Source organism: Triturus cristatus, chromosome 1_2, assembly GCF_964204655.1.
Source record: "Triturus cristatus chromosome 1_2, aTriCri1.1, whole genome shotgun sequence".
Lineage (NCBI taxonomy): Eukaryota > Metazoa > Chordata > Amphibia > Caudata > Salamandridae > Triturus > Triturus cristatus.
In genome coordinates, this window is record NC_140580.1 from 701,190,821 (window position 1) to 701,205,685 (window position 14,865).

The window sequence follows — 14,865 nt, forward strand, 5'->3', positions numbered from 1 at the left end:
GCCGATGGCACACAGCTCATCCTCTCCCTTATTGTCTCAACCAGCACCGCCAAAGCTAACTTTGCCAACTGCATGATCAACGGCGCTGCTTGGATGAAAAACAACAGCCTCCAGCTTAACACAGACAAATGTGAAGTCCTAATCTTCAGCCACAACCACTACCCCCTAGAATGCCTCTTGGTGGCCCATAAACTTGGCCACCCACCCCTGCGGACCATGCCAAGTACCTCAGGATCATCCTGGACACCAACCACTTCATGAGCAGAAAGATCAATGCCGTCTCTTCATCATGCTTCCACATCCTGCAAATTCTATGCAAGATTTTCAAGTGGATCCCACTAAACACCTGACAAATGGTCACACAGGCTCTAATCACAAGCAGACTTAATTACTGCAAGGCCCTCTACATCGGAATCCCAGCCCACGTCCTATGCCGACTCCAACCCACTCTGAAAACACCCGCCAGACTCATCCTGAACGTCCCGCTTAACAACATTTTTCCACACCTCAAAAATCTCCACTGACTCCCAGTCCAGGAAAGATGTAAGTTCAAGCTACTCATCCATGCCTCCAAAGCTCTCCACCACACCAGCCCAGCTTACCTCAACCACCGCCTCAACTTTTACCAACCCACCAGACACCTTCGATCTGGATCACAGGCAAGAGCACATCTCCATTGCATCAAGAACACCAGAAGCGGAAGACGTTCCTTCTCATACCACCCAGCCAAGACCTTCAAATAACCCCCCAAAACACCTCAGAATCTCTCCTTTACTCATGCACTTCCTAAGGAACCTCAAGCCACGGCTCTTCCAGATGAAACAGGAATGATCTCCTCCTCCCCCCTCAGGCCTGCCCTACTCAGCGCCTGGATACCCTCGCTTGGGATTAGCTGCGCTCTACAAATCTACATAACATAACTACCTGTAACAACTGTCACAAATTGAGCACTGGACTCCCAAGCAATAAATACAGCGTTCATACATCTAGCAGAGTACTTAAACTTGAAGGTGCATAGCTCTTTTTTGAGAATTAGAAATTCAAACGTGTGATCATTACATACGTGAACAAAGGCTCTGTGAGACTCCTGAGTCGCAACACCTTGCCACAAAAAACTGAAAATAGGTGTTGCACATTGCGAGTATTACCACAGGTCTATGGTATAATCATGGTGGGCTGACAACACTGTGAGACATAAGTGTTACTGCCCAGCACAAGTACAATCAGAACACAGTTACCAAGCACAGCTGCTGCCTCTTGGTTGTAGCTAACAGAGAAAGAAAGCCAGCACTTTGATGGGATGTATACCATTCATATGTATACCTATGTATTGAAGCTACGAGAATTGAAATATTACATTTTTGTACAAACACTTTGATACAGTGGCGACGAGGTTGGAAAGCACGCACTGAGCCGTGTGCCAAGGACAAGTCCCTCCAAACGAGGGGCCTTTTTCAGTCCCACCGCTGATCGAAAAGGCCAGTCTTTTAACCACTCCAGTGGTATATACAGCTCATCACGAGTACCCTAAATAAATACATAGCCATGATGGCTGAATTAATCGCACAAGCCCTGAATCTCAGTTCGAGAGCGGGGTGCCGCAGTTTCCGTTTATATCCATCTGTCATAACGATATCCCATTTGCAACGCAAAAGCCTCAATTTTTCCTGACTGTAAATAATGCATCGGCCGCGTGCGCGCGGCGCCGCACGCATTCCGCATTCTCAATTTAGCAACGCCGCTCCGTCGTCCCCGTCACAAACTCAACCCTCTCCTAATCAACACGGCTTTCAAAACAGCCAGCGCCTGGCAGCGAGCCTTGCAACGCCATAGATTATTAATCGGCTTTTCCCCTTCATCAGTCCAAATCAATTAGCCGAGATTTGATTTCAATCGACAGGATAAAAGGAAGGTAATATCCAGGTTCATCTTTGATTGAGATGATACATCTCACATATGGCCTTAAGCGCAGAAAACAGGACTCGGAGGGATGCTGACAAGAAGAGAATGGCCTGAGGCGGGCTAACCACATGGGTTCCTCGGATTGGTTCCTGCTATCATTAGTGCCACTGATGCTTAAGAACTACACATGGGCAGGACGGGGTGACAGCTGAGACTTTAAAGCCTATGTATTTTTCAAACAGCTTTTCAACTGTTTTCTGTGACAGCGTTTTTTTCTAGCTCTATCATTAACTGCTGACAAGCTGACAGAATAAATACTTAAGCCTTTGAGAAGCTGTCCGACAGCCCCCTCCAATGTGCTTTTTTGCGTAGTTCATTGCTTTTTAGAGAAAAAAAAAATATATATATATACACATATACATTTATTTATATATTTAGAAGAGAAAAGTGAGGTGAAAATGTATTGCAGGTCCTTTGTGTCTGAAGTAGCTCATGCATAAGGAAGCGAGCTTTTCGCGCCGCTCTTGTTCGCCAGAAGATCACTACTTATTGCGCGAGAGTTAAGGGCGCAGTATGGCATGAGAGGCTCAGTGTTGCAGACTATGTAATGTACACTGGTGTTTTCACTATCACAAAAAGGTCTCAGCTGAGAGCCCATCCTCTGAGAGCCCACCGAGGAATAGGGATTTTGCTAGATGGAGGTCACCATCACCGACAACGCTTTAATTTCAAGGGCCCCAATTCACAAAACGTTTAAGGGCCAGATGTACGACCAGTTTTTGCGTGCGGAAACGGATTTGCGACCCGTCTGCGCACGCAAAAGCCTACATGGCCATGTACAAACACTATTTTGCGAGACACAAAAAATTGCGACTCGCAAAATAGTCTTTGGCGACACGCTATTAGGAAGGGGAATTCCCTTCCTAATAGCGACTCTCTAGCCATGTATGAATGTCTTGCGACCGCAATTGTGGTCGCAAAACACACACAATTTACCGCCCTCTTCAAGAGGGTGGTAATGGAATTGCAAATGGGAAGGGGTCCCAAGGGGACCCCTTCCCCTTTGTGACCGGCTCTAAAAATATTTTTAAGGGCAGGCAATGGTCCCAGGGACCACTACCTGTCCTTAAAAAAGGAAACAAAAACGTATATATATATTTTTTTTAAATGCAGCCCGTTTTCCTTTAAGGAAAACGGGCTGCATTTAAAAATAAAAAAACTGTTTTATTTAAAAGCAGTCCCAGACATTGAGGTCTGCTGAGCCCAGCAGGCCACCATCCCTTGGAGAGCCAGCCATTCCCAATGGGGTCGCAAATTGCGAGTGGCTCATTCATATTTATGAGCCTCGCATTTTGCGACCCCATTGGGAATCGCAATCGTACATTCCAAATAGTGACTCGCAATTTGCAACTCGCAATTGAGCACAAATTGCGAGTCGCTATTAGGAATGGCCGTACATCTGGCCCTAAAACTCTTAAATCTGGTTTGTGACCACAAATTGGTAGGTTTACAACTGAAAGGAATTCACAAAAAGTGACCTTGCAGTTGGGGGAGTAAATCCCATGCGAGGGGTAGCGATTGTCAAGACTGAGCCTTGGGAGTTTTCCAATGTGCACGTATGTAGGTGAAGTTGTGGCAATTCGCAAACTTCTCTCCTTTTCTTTTCCACCATCAATCTGGTGGGAGAGTTACTCCAGTCGAGATCTGGAGTGAATGCCTTAACAGAGTAGAACTGAACATCGCCGAACGTCATGGGGATGTGAGGAAAAATTCTCCAACGGGAAAAATATTTCCAGTGGAGATAAAAGAAAGGAAATAAATGTGCCTTTACACAGAGGCGTTAGCTTCCATAATGTCTACACATAAAGTCTATACTATGTATAGGATTCCACATTGTTAAAAGGACAACACTAAACCAAACAAGCTTTGGCAAAGCTCACAGGCCTTTCTTGCATTTTCCAATGTAAGCCGGGCCTACTGGCTTTTCCGAAGCACCTGGACATACTAAATTTTAATTTATTCAGTGACCCTAAATTAGGACCAGGAAGCTGCTCAGCATGTTGACTCTTATCAGAAGCTTAGTGGCTGAATGTGGTTGCTAGAAACATCAAAGTTCTATCCTCTAAAGGAAACCATTAGAATCCTTTGGCATCACTAGTAATACCTTTGTTTTACGGCAAAGTAAATCATTGTGAATAATAGTAAAAATAAATAATATTACAAAGTGGTTCTTTTTTTAAAATAAAACGCATACATGAGCTTAAAGAAAATAATAGTTCAAAGGGTATGATGATGGACTATACTCTTCAGATGTAAAAAAAGTTCATCTTGCATTTCACTGGAAGCACTTGCTAATAGGTGGGAGACAGCCGTGGCCCGTGGAGGTAAGAGCGGTGGGGCTGAGTGGGAGAGATTTCGACGGACGATGACGGTGGAAAATTAAATAAATAATCAATTTTCCCTTGTCGTTTTCCGTCGGAAACTCCCCCCCCCTCCCATCTGGCCCCACCGCTGTTACCTGAAAAAGGCAGCGGCTGGTGGGAGAATATACCCAAACAGCTAGTAACATGATGGTGAGACTAAAATACTCCTCTAGGGTTACCAAGTTTGTGAATAACAATCGCTCAAGCCATTGGCTGAGGGAGCTTTCTCCCAATAAGCCAACAGTTTCAAGGGGACTAACCCATAGCACACTTTCTGTATATTGAGCACAAGATTTGGTTTCAACAAACCTCAAAAGAAAGTCACATGACCTTCAAAGCAATGCTGCTAAAAAGCTGCGACTGGAGCAGCATTCCCGGTGTTTTTATGGAATGTTCTGTGAATTCTAGAAATTCGTAAATCTACATCGTTTTGTGGTTGTCGACCTATGGGTGTATATTTACGACTTTTTGAAATAAGCACCATCAGTCAGAATTGATGCAAATTTGTTGACAAATTTTGAAGAGGTCACTTTAAATTTTCCAAATGTGCAGCGCATTTGTGACCACAACAGCAAACCGGAAACAACATCACTCCGGCTTTAATGGAGTCAGACTAAAATTGACCTTCTAATGGCACATTGCTACCCCTATGGAGAGAGGAAAGTGTTTCAGAATCGAGATAAAACTCCATTTGTTGCCCAAAAACGAATTATTATGCAGAGTTGGATGGACCTGGGGACTCTACATAAATCCCAGGTGTTCATCTCTCCTGAGCTGGGTTAGCACACACATTAGTAGTTAATTTGGAGACGCGGAAGTTGACGTTGAAATAACGAGTTGTTCTACTGTGATCAACTAGTTAGTCACTTTGAAACCGATGAGGGTTACATAACATGCAACACACAAGGAACCCTCCTGCCAATATTAAAATGTTATACAGTTAGTGGAAATCCTGACGTAACCATCAAGGCTCCTCACACACATCAATCCTCCCTCATAGTTTCACACCTAATATCCCGCTACGGCACCTTTGCCTTTATAATAGTGTCTTCTCACCCTATCTTTTATCACTTTTCCCAGAATATGAATTTATTAATTTCCTTCATCAATATGTTTGTCTGCTTTAATTTTTTGGCTTTTAGTTCTCCAATCCGTCCATAATAAAACCGTCCACCGGTGTTATTTACATATTTTCCAACATAAAGCACTTTTAACTTTTCCATCCACCAGACACAAAGTTTTGTCCCTTCCCCTTATTCCCTGCCACTTACCTTGTCTCCTTCTCCCCAGTTCTGGAGATACTCTATATTTCATTGGCTTACCACTCTCCCTTCCTCCCTAGACATACTCCATCTTTTATGCACTGGTCTTGCATGGTCGCCAATGTCTTACCTCATCATCTTGGGTGAGCAACTGGGAGAATTTCGCATCCCTCCGTTTCGCTGCTTTTTTTTGGGTGACAAGGCCGACATCTGCTCGTCTTCAACTGCAAACACAGGAAACGTGTGAGAAGGCAGCAGGTCAATCCGCCGGGCATTCAACACACAAATGAAGTCAACAGAACGCACAGGCAACACTCACACGTTCACAAGTTACCACTCCTGACAGCCAAGATCAAACCTGTTAGTCGACATGATCAGTACAAAGGATTTTTGGATGATGGCAGGAAGGGAGCCAAAGCCGGACAGAGAGACTTACACTTTGTAAACGAAAGTCAAGCTTTCGTGTTATGCTCACAAATATTTAATGTTTAGAATTCCAGTATTTATCTAGATTCTGAACATTACGGATATCATACGTAAAGGACAGGATAAAACAGGAGGAAAGATGTTTCTGTAGCTTAAGTTCTAAAATAAAAAATACATGTTGCTTGCTCAGCGCCAATCTTTCCCATTTGAAGTCTGGACAGCGGTGGTGCGGCGGCCATCTTTGTTACTTCATGGTGGCTCGCGCTGGATCGAGGCAGCAGTAACTGATACAAGGCTTTGGTAGTGAAGTACAACAGCATTCGGTGCGCATGCGCTCTAACTTATTCCTCCTTGCTCTTATGAAAAAAATGCCATAATACTCGTTGTTTATATATCATTTTCGTTAAATTAGGAAAGGAATTACTGTCGATCAACGTGACAATTTGATCATCTTCTTAGGAAGTCGCAGTATTAGTAAATTCTATGAAGCAAAAATATAATAAATACAGAGAAAAAAAATAGACAGCAGTTAAGTTATTTTGATTTGTGTAGCGCACTAATGACCCGAGAGGGTATCCAGGCGCTTGCACTAGTGTGTAGGTTTGTGGTCCCCAATGTGCTTGTAGGAAAAGCTGGATCTTCAGCTTCTTGCAAAACTCAAGAAGTGAGGAACAGTTGGCTCTGATGTGTGAGGGAGGTCATTTCATGTCTTGGATGCGATGTAGGAGAATGAGCGACCTCCAGTTTTGCTTTTGCAGATGCGGGGAATGTGTACGAGCGAGAGTGAGGCAGACCGTAGGTGTCTGGTTGGTTTCAATTCTTTTAAAGTAATGAATCTGGCCATGTCTTTTCGCCGTGGATGCTACTTTGCTCTTTTTGTGGCTTTCGATGGTAGGAACAACTTAAAATCAGAATTGCCACATCTTTCAGTATTAAGGGCTCTTCCGTCGCTCCTCTACTAGCAGAACATCAAATACTGTGATGTACACTCAGGGTCAATTACTATTGCTTATTAATCCAGGTTAAATTGATTTACAGATGCAAAGGGTGGCTAAAGGGACAAGAATGACTGATGGCTCGGTAAACCCACTGTGTCCACTGCACCCTTGTAAAACAATGGCTCTCAAATAAAGCATTATGGCAACCTGAACCACCTTGTGGTTTATGGCCGAAGCTAATCATTTTCAACGTTCCTGTGCTCCAATGTAGAGGCCTGCACAGATAGTCAACAACTGGAAGCCTAATCTAGTTGGGCTTTTACGTTGAAGGCTCTGAAATAATTCATTAAATGCTTCTATGCACAGGTCATTATTTCTGCGGGCTGGAATAATGTGTGTACCTCCTCCTGCCAATGATGCCTCCAGAGATAAGAACAATAGATCTGGGGCAAGGACAGGAATAGTTATGACTATTAGAAGTAATTCATTACATCCTGCAGCTTTGCCCTGATGATGATGACTCAAACTTATCTTTGTCTTTTCTACTTGTTTGGTTTCTGACAAACGAGTCTGCACAACTGGCTACTAACTGTATGTACCACCCTGGTGGCACCTATAACACCAGCATTTGTACAGCATAAGAAACGATCACCATGGCAACGTCATCTTATATGGCAGATTTACTATGAAGTATTAGAATGATGCTATATTATAATAACTTGTAACTTACAGCCATCCAGGCTATGATATGTACACACAGATGTCAAACTCTAAAGAAGGTCCTAAGATACATGCTTCTTATACGGCAGACAGGATATCTGCTATGTTTTGGTATATATATATTTCACAAATTTCACATAAAGTGATCCTTTCGAGATGTGCTGAAGTAGCACTGTGCTTCTTCTAGGAGAAAGATGGTGCACAGGATGTGCCTATCTGTGGCTAGCAGTTTATTTCCACATGTAATACAGATCTGGCAACTAATTCAGCAGGCGGCATTGAGGATATCAACTAAAAATAAATAAATCAACCGACCACTGAAAATGTATATCCCTGTGTTATTAAAAACTAAACAGGAAGACACATTGCCATTGGTAGTTGAACTGTGGAGTCCTCTTCTCAGTGTGGGGACAGGTCTCAGCTGAGGGCCTATGAGGAAATGCCATTACAGGGCCCACAAAAAAATGCTTTGAGTTTCTAGAAGTCATACATTTGGGGAACCCTCTTCTTTGAAGGGACATTTTATTGATGATTAGTCTTTTGAGTATAGTAGTTGCTTGGCCGAAATTCTGTCGTCTCTCTCCATCCCAGGCCACAGCCGTCTCCTCTTTATCATTCCCAAACCTATATGTGCAGTCTTGCATTACCTTATTCTACCTATTAGTCTGCTACGCTGAAATGTTTCCTTTAAAAGTTATGCCCTCTACAGCTGAGGTTAAGGTTTCTCAAACCACCCCTTATTAGCCCATAATCTCTCAAATACTGGCAGACGTAACCCAATCACTGTAAACAGCTTTGCAGAAGTTTAGAGTAAATATGACTGATGTCAATTTACACAAGCACAAATACCTTCCTGCTCATAACGCATTGTATATGATAGGTATTTTATCCTTCCAATCTCACTTTTAGTTTATACCTACCACCTGCACTGGCCATTGTCCTATCCTACTGTGCTTTTCTCATATAAACCTTTGCCGCCATATATGCTTCCATTCATACTTCATTATCTCTGGGTTATTCAGGAAAAAGCTAAAATCATTTTAGTTTGAACGGCATCTTTCACTGTGAAGAATTTGTTTAGACTGACTAATAAGTAGACTGTCTTGAACTATTAATTGAACTTTTCAGCTTAGTCCACACCTGTTCCTATTGAATCCCACGCATGTAAGTTTACATCCTATACATTTTTCTTGTTTAATCCTTTTCAAGTCCGAAGTGCTCTGATACCTTAAGATCTTGTTTACAATTTAGAATTCTAAATGAATAAATGATCAAAGGCCAGTTTGTAGGAAATGATGAACTATTTGACTTGATTGCATAATACCACCCTACCACCACGAGGTCTTGGTGGAAAACACATACGCTTCAAAATCCATACATCCCTTCACAGTCATTGGGTCAATATGCTTGGATCTTCTGCACTGTGTACGATTATGTATATAGTTTGATAAAACTGACATGTGTGTTTTATAGAGGGCTACAGAACACTTTGTAATTGGAATCATAAGCGGCAGCTATGTGGCATGTTCATGATCACCTCAGATAATTACCAACGTTGCAGAGGCCAGAATGTACAGTTGCCGAGGATCCACCCCAAAATTGACCAATGACATTTTACAATTGGTATTTGAATAACTGGAGTTCTCAATAGAGAATGCACACCACGCAACATACACCACATACAACCACTCCCCACACAAGCGTTATCGGAACCTTTCTTTGACAATGTTAAATAGTTAGCCAAAAAATCTGCAGAAAGTCAACTCGGCAAGCCTTGCGGGAAATTAGTCGGGTCATTGTCACCAAACTTTAAAAGTCTTCACTCCTGCTGAAATTCTGTGCACGTTTGTCCGAGTTCACCTTTATTTCTTTCACAAAGAAAAATTGAGAGAACATACTGTATTCTTCAAAGTCTTGTTTATATGTATTTGAGCACACCCCAGTGAAAACTCTTGACAACATAAAGTGTTGTGTCGAACTAGGGAGGTGGTGGTTATATTATGCACCAGTTGCTTCAGCTACAGTAGTATGACCACAACCCATGCAACCAATGACGGTCATGGAAGGCAAAGACAGGCAGCCTAATGGGGGTGTGAAGCTAAATTGGTTGATTCCTCCCAATTATCTAATTTTTTGTTTTACCCTCAATATTATGGTATGGTTTGATGAACTCTTCTCAAATCAAGTTCTTTCACTATTTGGGTGATTAAATACATCCCCAAAAGGCAAAGGTGAGACTTGGGCAACCAGGTGCAGCGTTGGACAGAAAAAATACAGGTGGGCGGGGGCTAGTAATCATGCCTGCGCCTGTGACAAAATCTCTAGCTCATTTCTGCTCTTTTTAATTTTTTATTTTTTCGCTGGTCTGAAATTCTATTAGGTGATTTCGCTTTAGAGTACTCATGGCCGTTTACAGATAAGGCAAGAGATGTGGCAATTCTTGCACAATTTGAGCCAAAAATCTCTTTCTATTTTTGTATATGCTGTACATGCCACAATCCGAAATCTGTCAGTTGCTGTGTCTGTATCCTACGCAGCAGGTTGGCCAATCACATCACAGACCATTGTGTACATGTAATAATACAGAAAACATGTACCTGTGTTGTTACTGATGGCAACACAAGTAACTGTTCTGATAAGAGCCCATTTCTCAGAAGGGACCATCTGAAGTCCTTCAAGGCTAAAGAGAGAGTTGAGGGATCATAGACCGTCAAGCGCTATGTAGCGTTTAACATTTATGGGCTCAAGTTCATCTCTCTGTGGCATTTTTTAAATCTGAGATGAGCAAATATGAATAAGGCCCAGATGTCCCAATTCCAAAAAACAGGACATTTATTGTACAAAAGGGATCCAGCAGGTATCCACGTGAGGAAGAAATCACCACCACTGGTATTGTAGCTCTGAATAAAAATGGACGGTTTTAGCAATACCTCAGCTCTGGGCTGATATCACTAATTAACCGATTCAGGTCTAGAGAAGAGATGGGTGGATGAGTCCTGTCCTGCCAATATGGCAGGAACCTTGGGGCCGGACATGATGGCTCTGCACAGATTCGAGCCCCTATTTATTCTCTTGTAGTGTCGGAAGTTCAAACATATAACTTGGAATTGCTCGGAGTTGAGGCATAAACTTTAGGCAGAACAAGTTGGAAAAAGAGTGTGCCAATCTCTGCCACTGTATCCAACCTGTTCAGTTTAAAGTTCATGCATTAACTCTGAACAATTCTAACTTATATGTTTGAACATTAGACACCTCAAGGAAAAAGAGCAGGCGATCGGCTCTGTGCAGAGCCAACAAGACATGGCCCAGGAGAGGCCAAATTTGTAATTGTCCCCAACTTCCATATGACTGTCCTCTCAGAGATGTGAGACTGACCTAGTCTCCTTGATATTCAGTCCCTAGCCTTTTTTCGATTTGTTTGTGAAGGTCAGTGTCTGCCCTAGGGCTCAGAAAGAGCACCATGAGTCTTTGCACTCTGGGCAACAGTCACCAGTTGGCCAATGCCTGGATGCCAGCGGCACCCTCTGAAGTAGAAAACTGCAACCAGAAGGTTCTTCTTCCTGTAGCTAAATCTTTGAGCTGCAAATCCTGTCTAAGTCTGAGTTTTTTTCAAATACATCTACTAGTTTGGGCTTTTAAATAGTGGCTACAATGATGTCTAGCTTGCTGTGAATAGCTGGTTAGGAGAACCCTTTTAGAGTGTTTTGCATGGGCATCCTGTAATCAGCATTGGCCAAAGGCTGCAATTTATTTTGACATCAACCAATCCTTCAGTTCTGGCAAACTGACTGAGCCAGTAACTGTTTACTGTTTTTTTTAACTTTTGTGACCTGGTGTCATATCAACCTTTGAAGATATCTTTTAGGCATAACCAGTAACTGCCCTAGTATTGAAAACACTTACAGCACAGCTGCATGGATCACTCAACAAAGGTGAAATCTAGTAATGCTAAAACAACGTATTTTCCTGCATTTGCTGGCCGTGTGACAGAATGTCAACGATTTTATTATCGACATAGAATAATATAATTTCCACCAGATCAACTTATCACTCTGTTGTAATACAGGTATATATTTTCTATTATTAGCTCCACCAAAATTACCTTGGGATAAAATTGTAAGTGGAATTATAAATAGCAAACATATAACTATTTTACAATGTAGTGGTAGGTTGATGTAGTCGAAGCAATACAAAACCACGCAATATATTGCATGTAATATAGTGAACTATCTCCTATTTGCTTAATATGGGGCTATCATTAACAGCTTATGCTTTGTATAATGTGGGCTGTCCCAGAATTTCAACAGGAGTAAGTCATGCAAACTTAGCTGGACAGTCCTATGCATCCATCTCAGGGGCTACCTACGGAGATCCTGGTTCCACCTGGAATGCTTGGAGTGGAATCGGTACTTAACAGGGAGGCTGAGAGCACGTTGCAATCTACAGTAGGTAGACCGCCCTTGTTCAGGAGAACTGATCAAGTGGAGGTGCAGCAAAGAAGGGTTGCTGGGAAGAAATAAGCTCCCTTTGCGGTTATTGACTAGCCGAACAGGCTCAGGAGGTCCGCCACCGAGCATCGTGCCGAGCTGAGAGTTTGCATTCGCGTTCTGGAACTCAAAAGAGCCTTTGGGGAAACTCGGTCTAGCCATGGCCTTTGGAGCTGAACAACGGGAAAAAAAAGACAACGGTAAATTGAATGAATTATTACAGGCAAGCACTGTTTGCAAACCATGGGTTTAAAGGCACCTGTATGAATGGTTCATAGAGAAAACGCCACCGCAACCCAACTTTCTGGTCACACCAAGTGCTCTATTCACCTTTAGTAGAATTGCTTGAAAGACTTTAGCTAACCTTGCACACATAAGCTGCCTCCGTAGACTGCAACACATCACAAAATCTTTTGAAGCGAATCAACATCCTAGCAAGTTCATCTCAAAACCCATACCACAAAGAGTTCTCAAAGACTGAAATACAGGACTGGAAGTGCAGCAGAGAATAAGTATTAATGACTGACCCCATATCTGACAGGCCTAGAAGTAAGATGAGTAAGTTTCAAACCACTATGCTGTCTAGGAAGACAATACAATTTAACACCTACCACTTCACTTTGGGAAGATGAGAGTTTACCAATCTAGAATTACACCAAAGTCAATTTAATGGAATAATGCTCGGGATGCCTTGCTTTATTATATTTCACAGCTGGATTTGTGTTGCCTTAAAACCAGACCCCTTTTGACAATATACAATGTGCAGGCTAAATACGTTCAAATGTACCAGGATTTGTGGAGGACTCAGAATAGGCTAATTTGTGTTTCCCTTGCATACCTACTGCCATCATTTTCAACACTCAATGAATAATTTGAAAATCAAGTCTTCTGAAACCGATGTTGATACATTGGCATGCGATTGCATAATCAAACGCCCATCTTGCTTATCAAGACTTGTACACTGATGCAAATATATTGAAGATTTAACAGATGTGAACAATATTTGAAACATTAAGGCTGTCATTATGAATGGCCCCTTACTTCCAAAGGGGCAACTAACAGCAGTCAGCAGCACCATCACATTTTGAGAACTATGGCAACACCCCTGAAAGCAAATGGAATCTCTGAGTGTAACTATGGGGGAGGGGGAATGAGGAATTACCAGGGGAATTAGGTCCAGAATTGCTGATTCTCCCAGTAGTGCTTCCCTTTTGAGAGGAACCTTAGGGTTCCACTTGTAATCCCTGTTAACTACACCCATCCAGATTACAGGCATTCTAATTTCAATTAGTTTGGGGACAGGTGGGGGGACTGAAAGGGGACTGAAAGGGGAGCAATCCAGCCCACTAATAATGAGGGTCTACATGTTCTGTTATGAGGTGAGGACTTTCCAAACAATGTTGAAATTGTTCAAGAAAATTATAACTGGGTTTCAGAGTTGGAGCTGGCACCATTCAATGTGAGCAATGAGGTTTCCTTTCAACCTGTAGGGGCCCTTACTCACATTTTTCTCATTCTACGCTCTACTTTCATGCCCTATCTTAGCCTTTTGTCAAAGATGATAGTCATTTTTTAACTAATGGAACACTGATCTGGCTGGCCTTTTGGTTGAGAATCTGAGGCTATACAATGATAGGTTTGATTGATCAAAGTATGAAACTGCTTCCAAAACACGGTATACCATATTTTAGCTTTACTCCTATACCTTCGCAAGTCATTACTTATGTGAAAAATTAGAATTGCATCTTAGGAACCCACCCGTGAGGTTTCCTTCCCACACCAACTATTTACTTTCAACAAAAAACACACAATTGTCATACGTTTCTTGAAAAACCCCACTATGTAGACTTGAGAAGACACCATTCTTGAAGTATGGGTGACATGAAATGTAAGTTGGAGCACTACAGAGTGTGCAAAGATCTAGTTTGATCCAAATAGCATTTTTTTTATGCGGCCTGAAAATGGTACTTTGGGAGAAATACAAACATTGCAGCTATGTAAGAAATTTAAAAACAAAAATATATTTTAGATTATTTTTCAATTGATAGTGGCTTTGGCAAAACCCCACGTATGTGCGTAAAAGTCTGAAATGTGCTGGACCTATTAAAAGTCGTATGAATGGCCTACATATGTCTTGTCGTAGACTTCTGTGCTGTGTGCAGTCCAGTGGGTAATACTGTTCTCTGGTCAAAGTTGCCTAGTAAGTATATGCTTTGATGCTGCCTATATTTTCATTTAAGTTACTTTATGAATTTGGCCCCTTTATGCACACCACTCACTGGACATGTATGCACTGGGATATCTGCCCCCCCCTTTGTAAAGCGGTGTTGTGCTTCCTGCACTGTGAAGGACAGAGCAGCTGCTTCAAACAGCCACTTTGCGTGTCACCAATGCACTTCGCCAGGGCAACCAAGAGTCTGCATCTGCCCTGGGGGCAGTGCATATTTTGTAAAAGAGTGCAGTGTTCCAAACAGCGACAGTGAGCCTTTTACATAATACATCTCCTGTGGTCCTACTTTATATAGGGTGCACTGCCCTGGTCTGCATCGCAGAACACCTTTAAATAGGTACTCAAGGTGCAAACCTGGTGAGTATGCCCTATAAGAGATTGTGCGCTGACCTCAGGAGAGCTGTAAACTCATGCCTGCTGGTCCGGCTTATGCAGTGAAGGTAGCACCCAGCCTGCCTCTGAAAGAGGGACTCCTTT

General features: G+C 42.4%; 1 protein-coding gene across 6 annotated transcripts in view; it reads right to left on the minus strand.

Moving 5' to 3' along the window:
- Window positions 1-14,865, minus strand: part of KCNMA1 (potassium calcium-activated channel subfamily M alpha 1) — a 1,447,720-nt gene that overhangs the window by 309,101 nt on the left and 1,123,754 nt on the right. For 5 of the 6 annotated variants that reach the window (XM_085608566.1, XM_085608564.1, XM_085608565.1 and 2 more), the window contains one exon: window positions 5,718-5,811. In XM_085608566.1, coding sequence (XP_085464692.1) covers window positions 5,718-5,811 — 94 coding nt within the window. Of the gene's footprint in view, window positions 1-5,717; window positions 5,812-12,037; window positions 12,332-14,865 lie in introns of all 6 variants that reach the window. The other variant, XM_085608561.1, reaches the window with a different exon arrangement.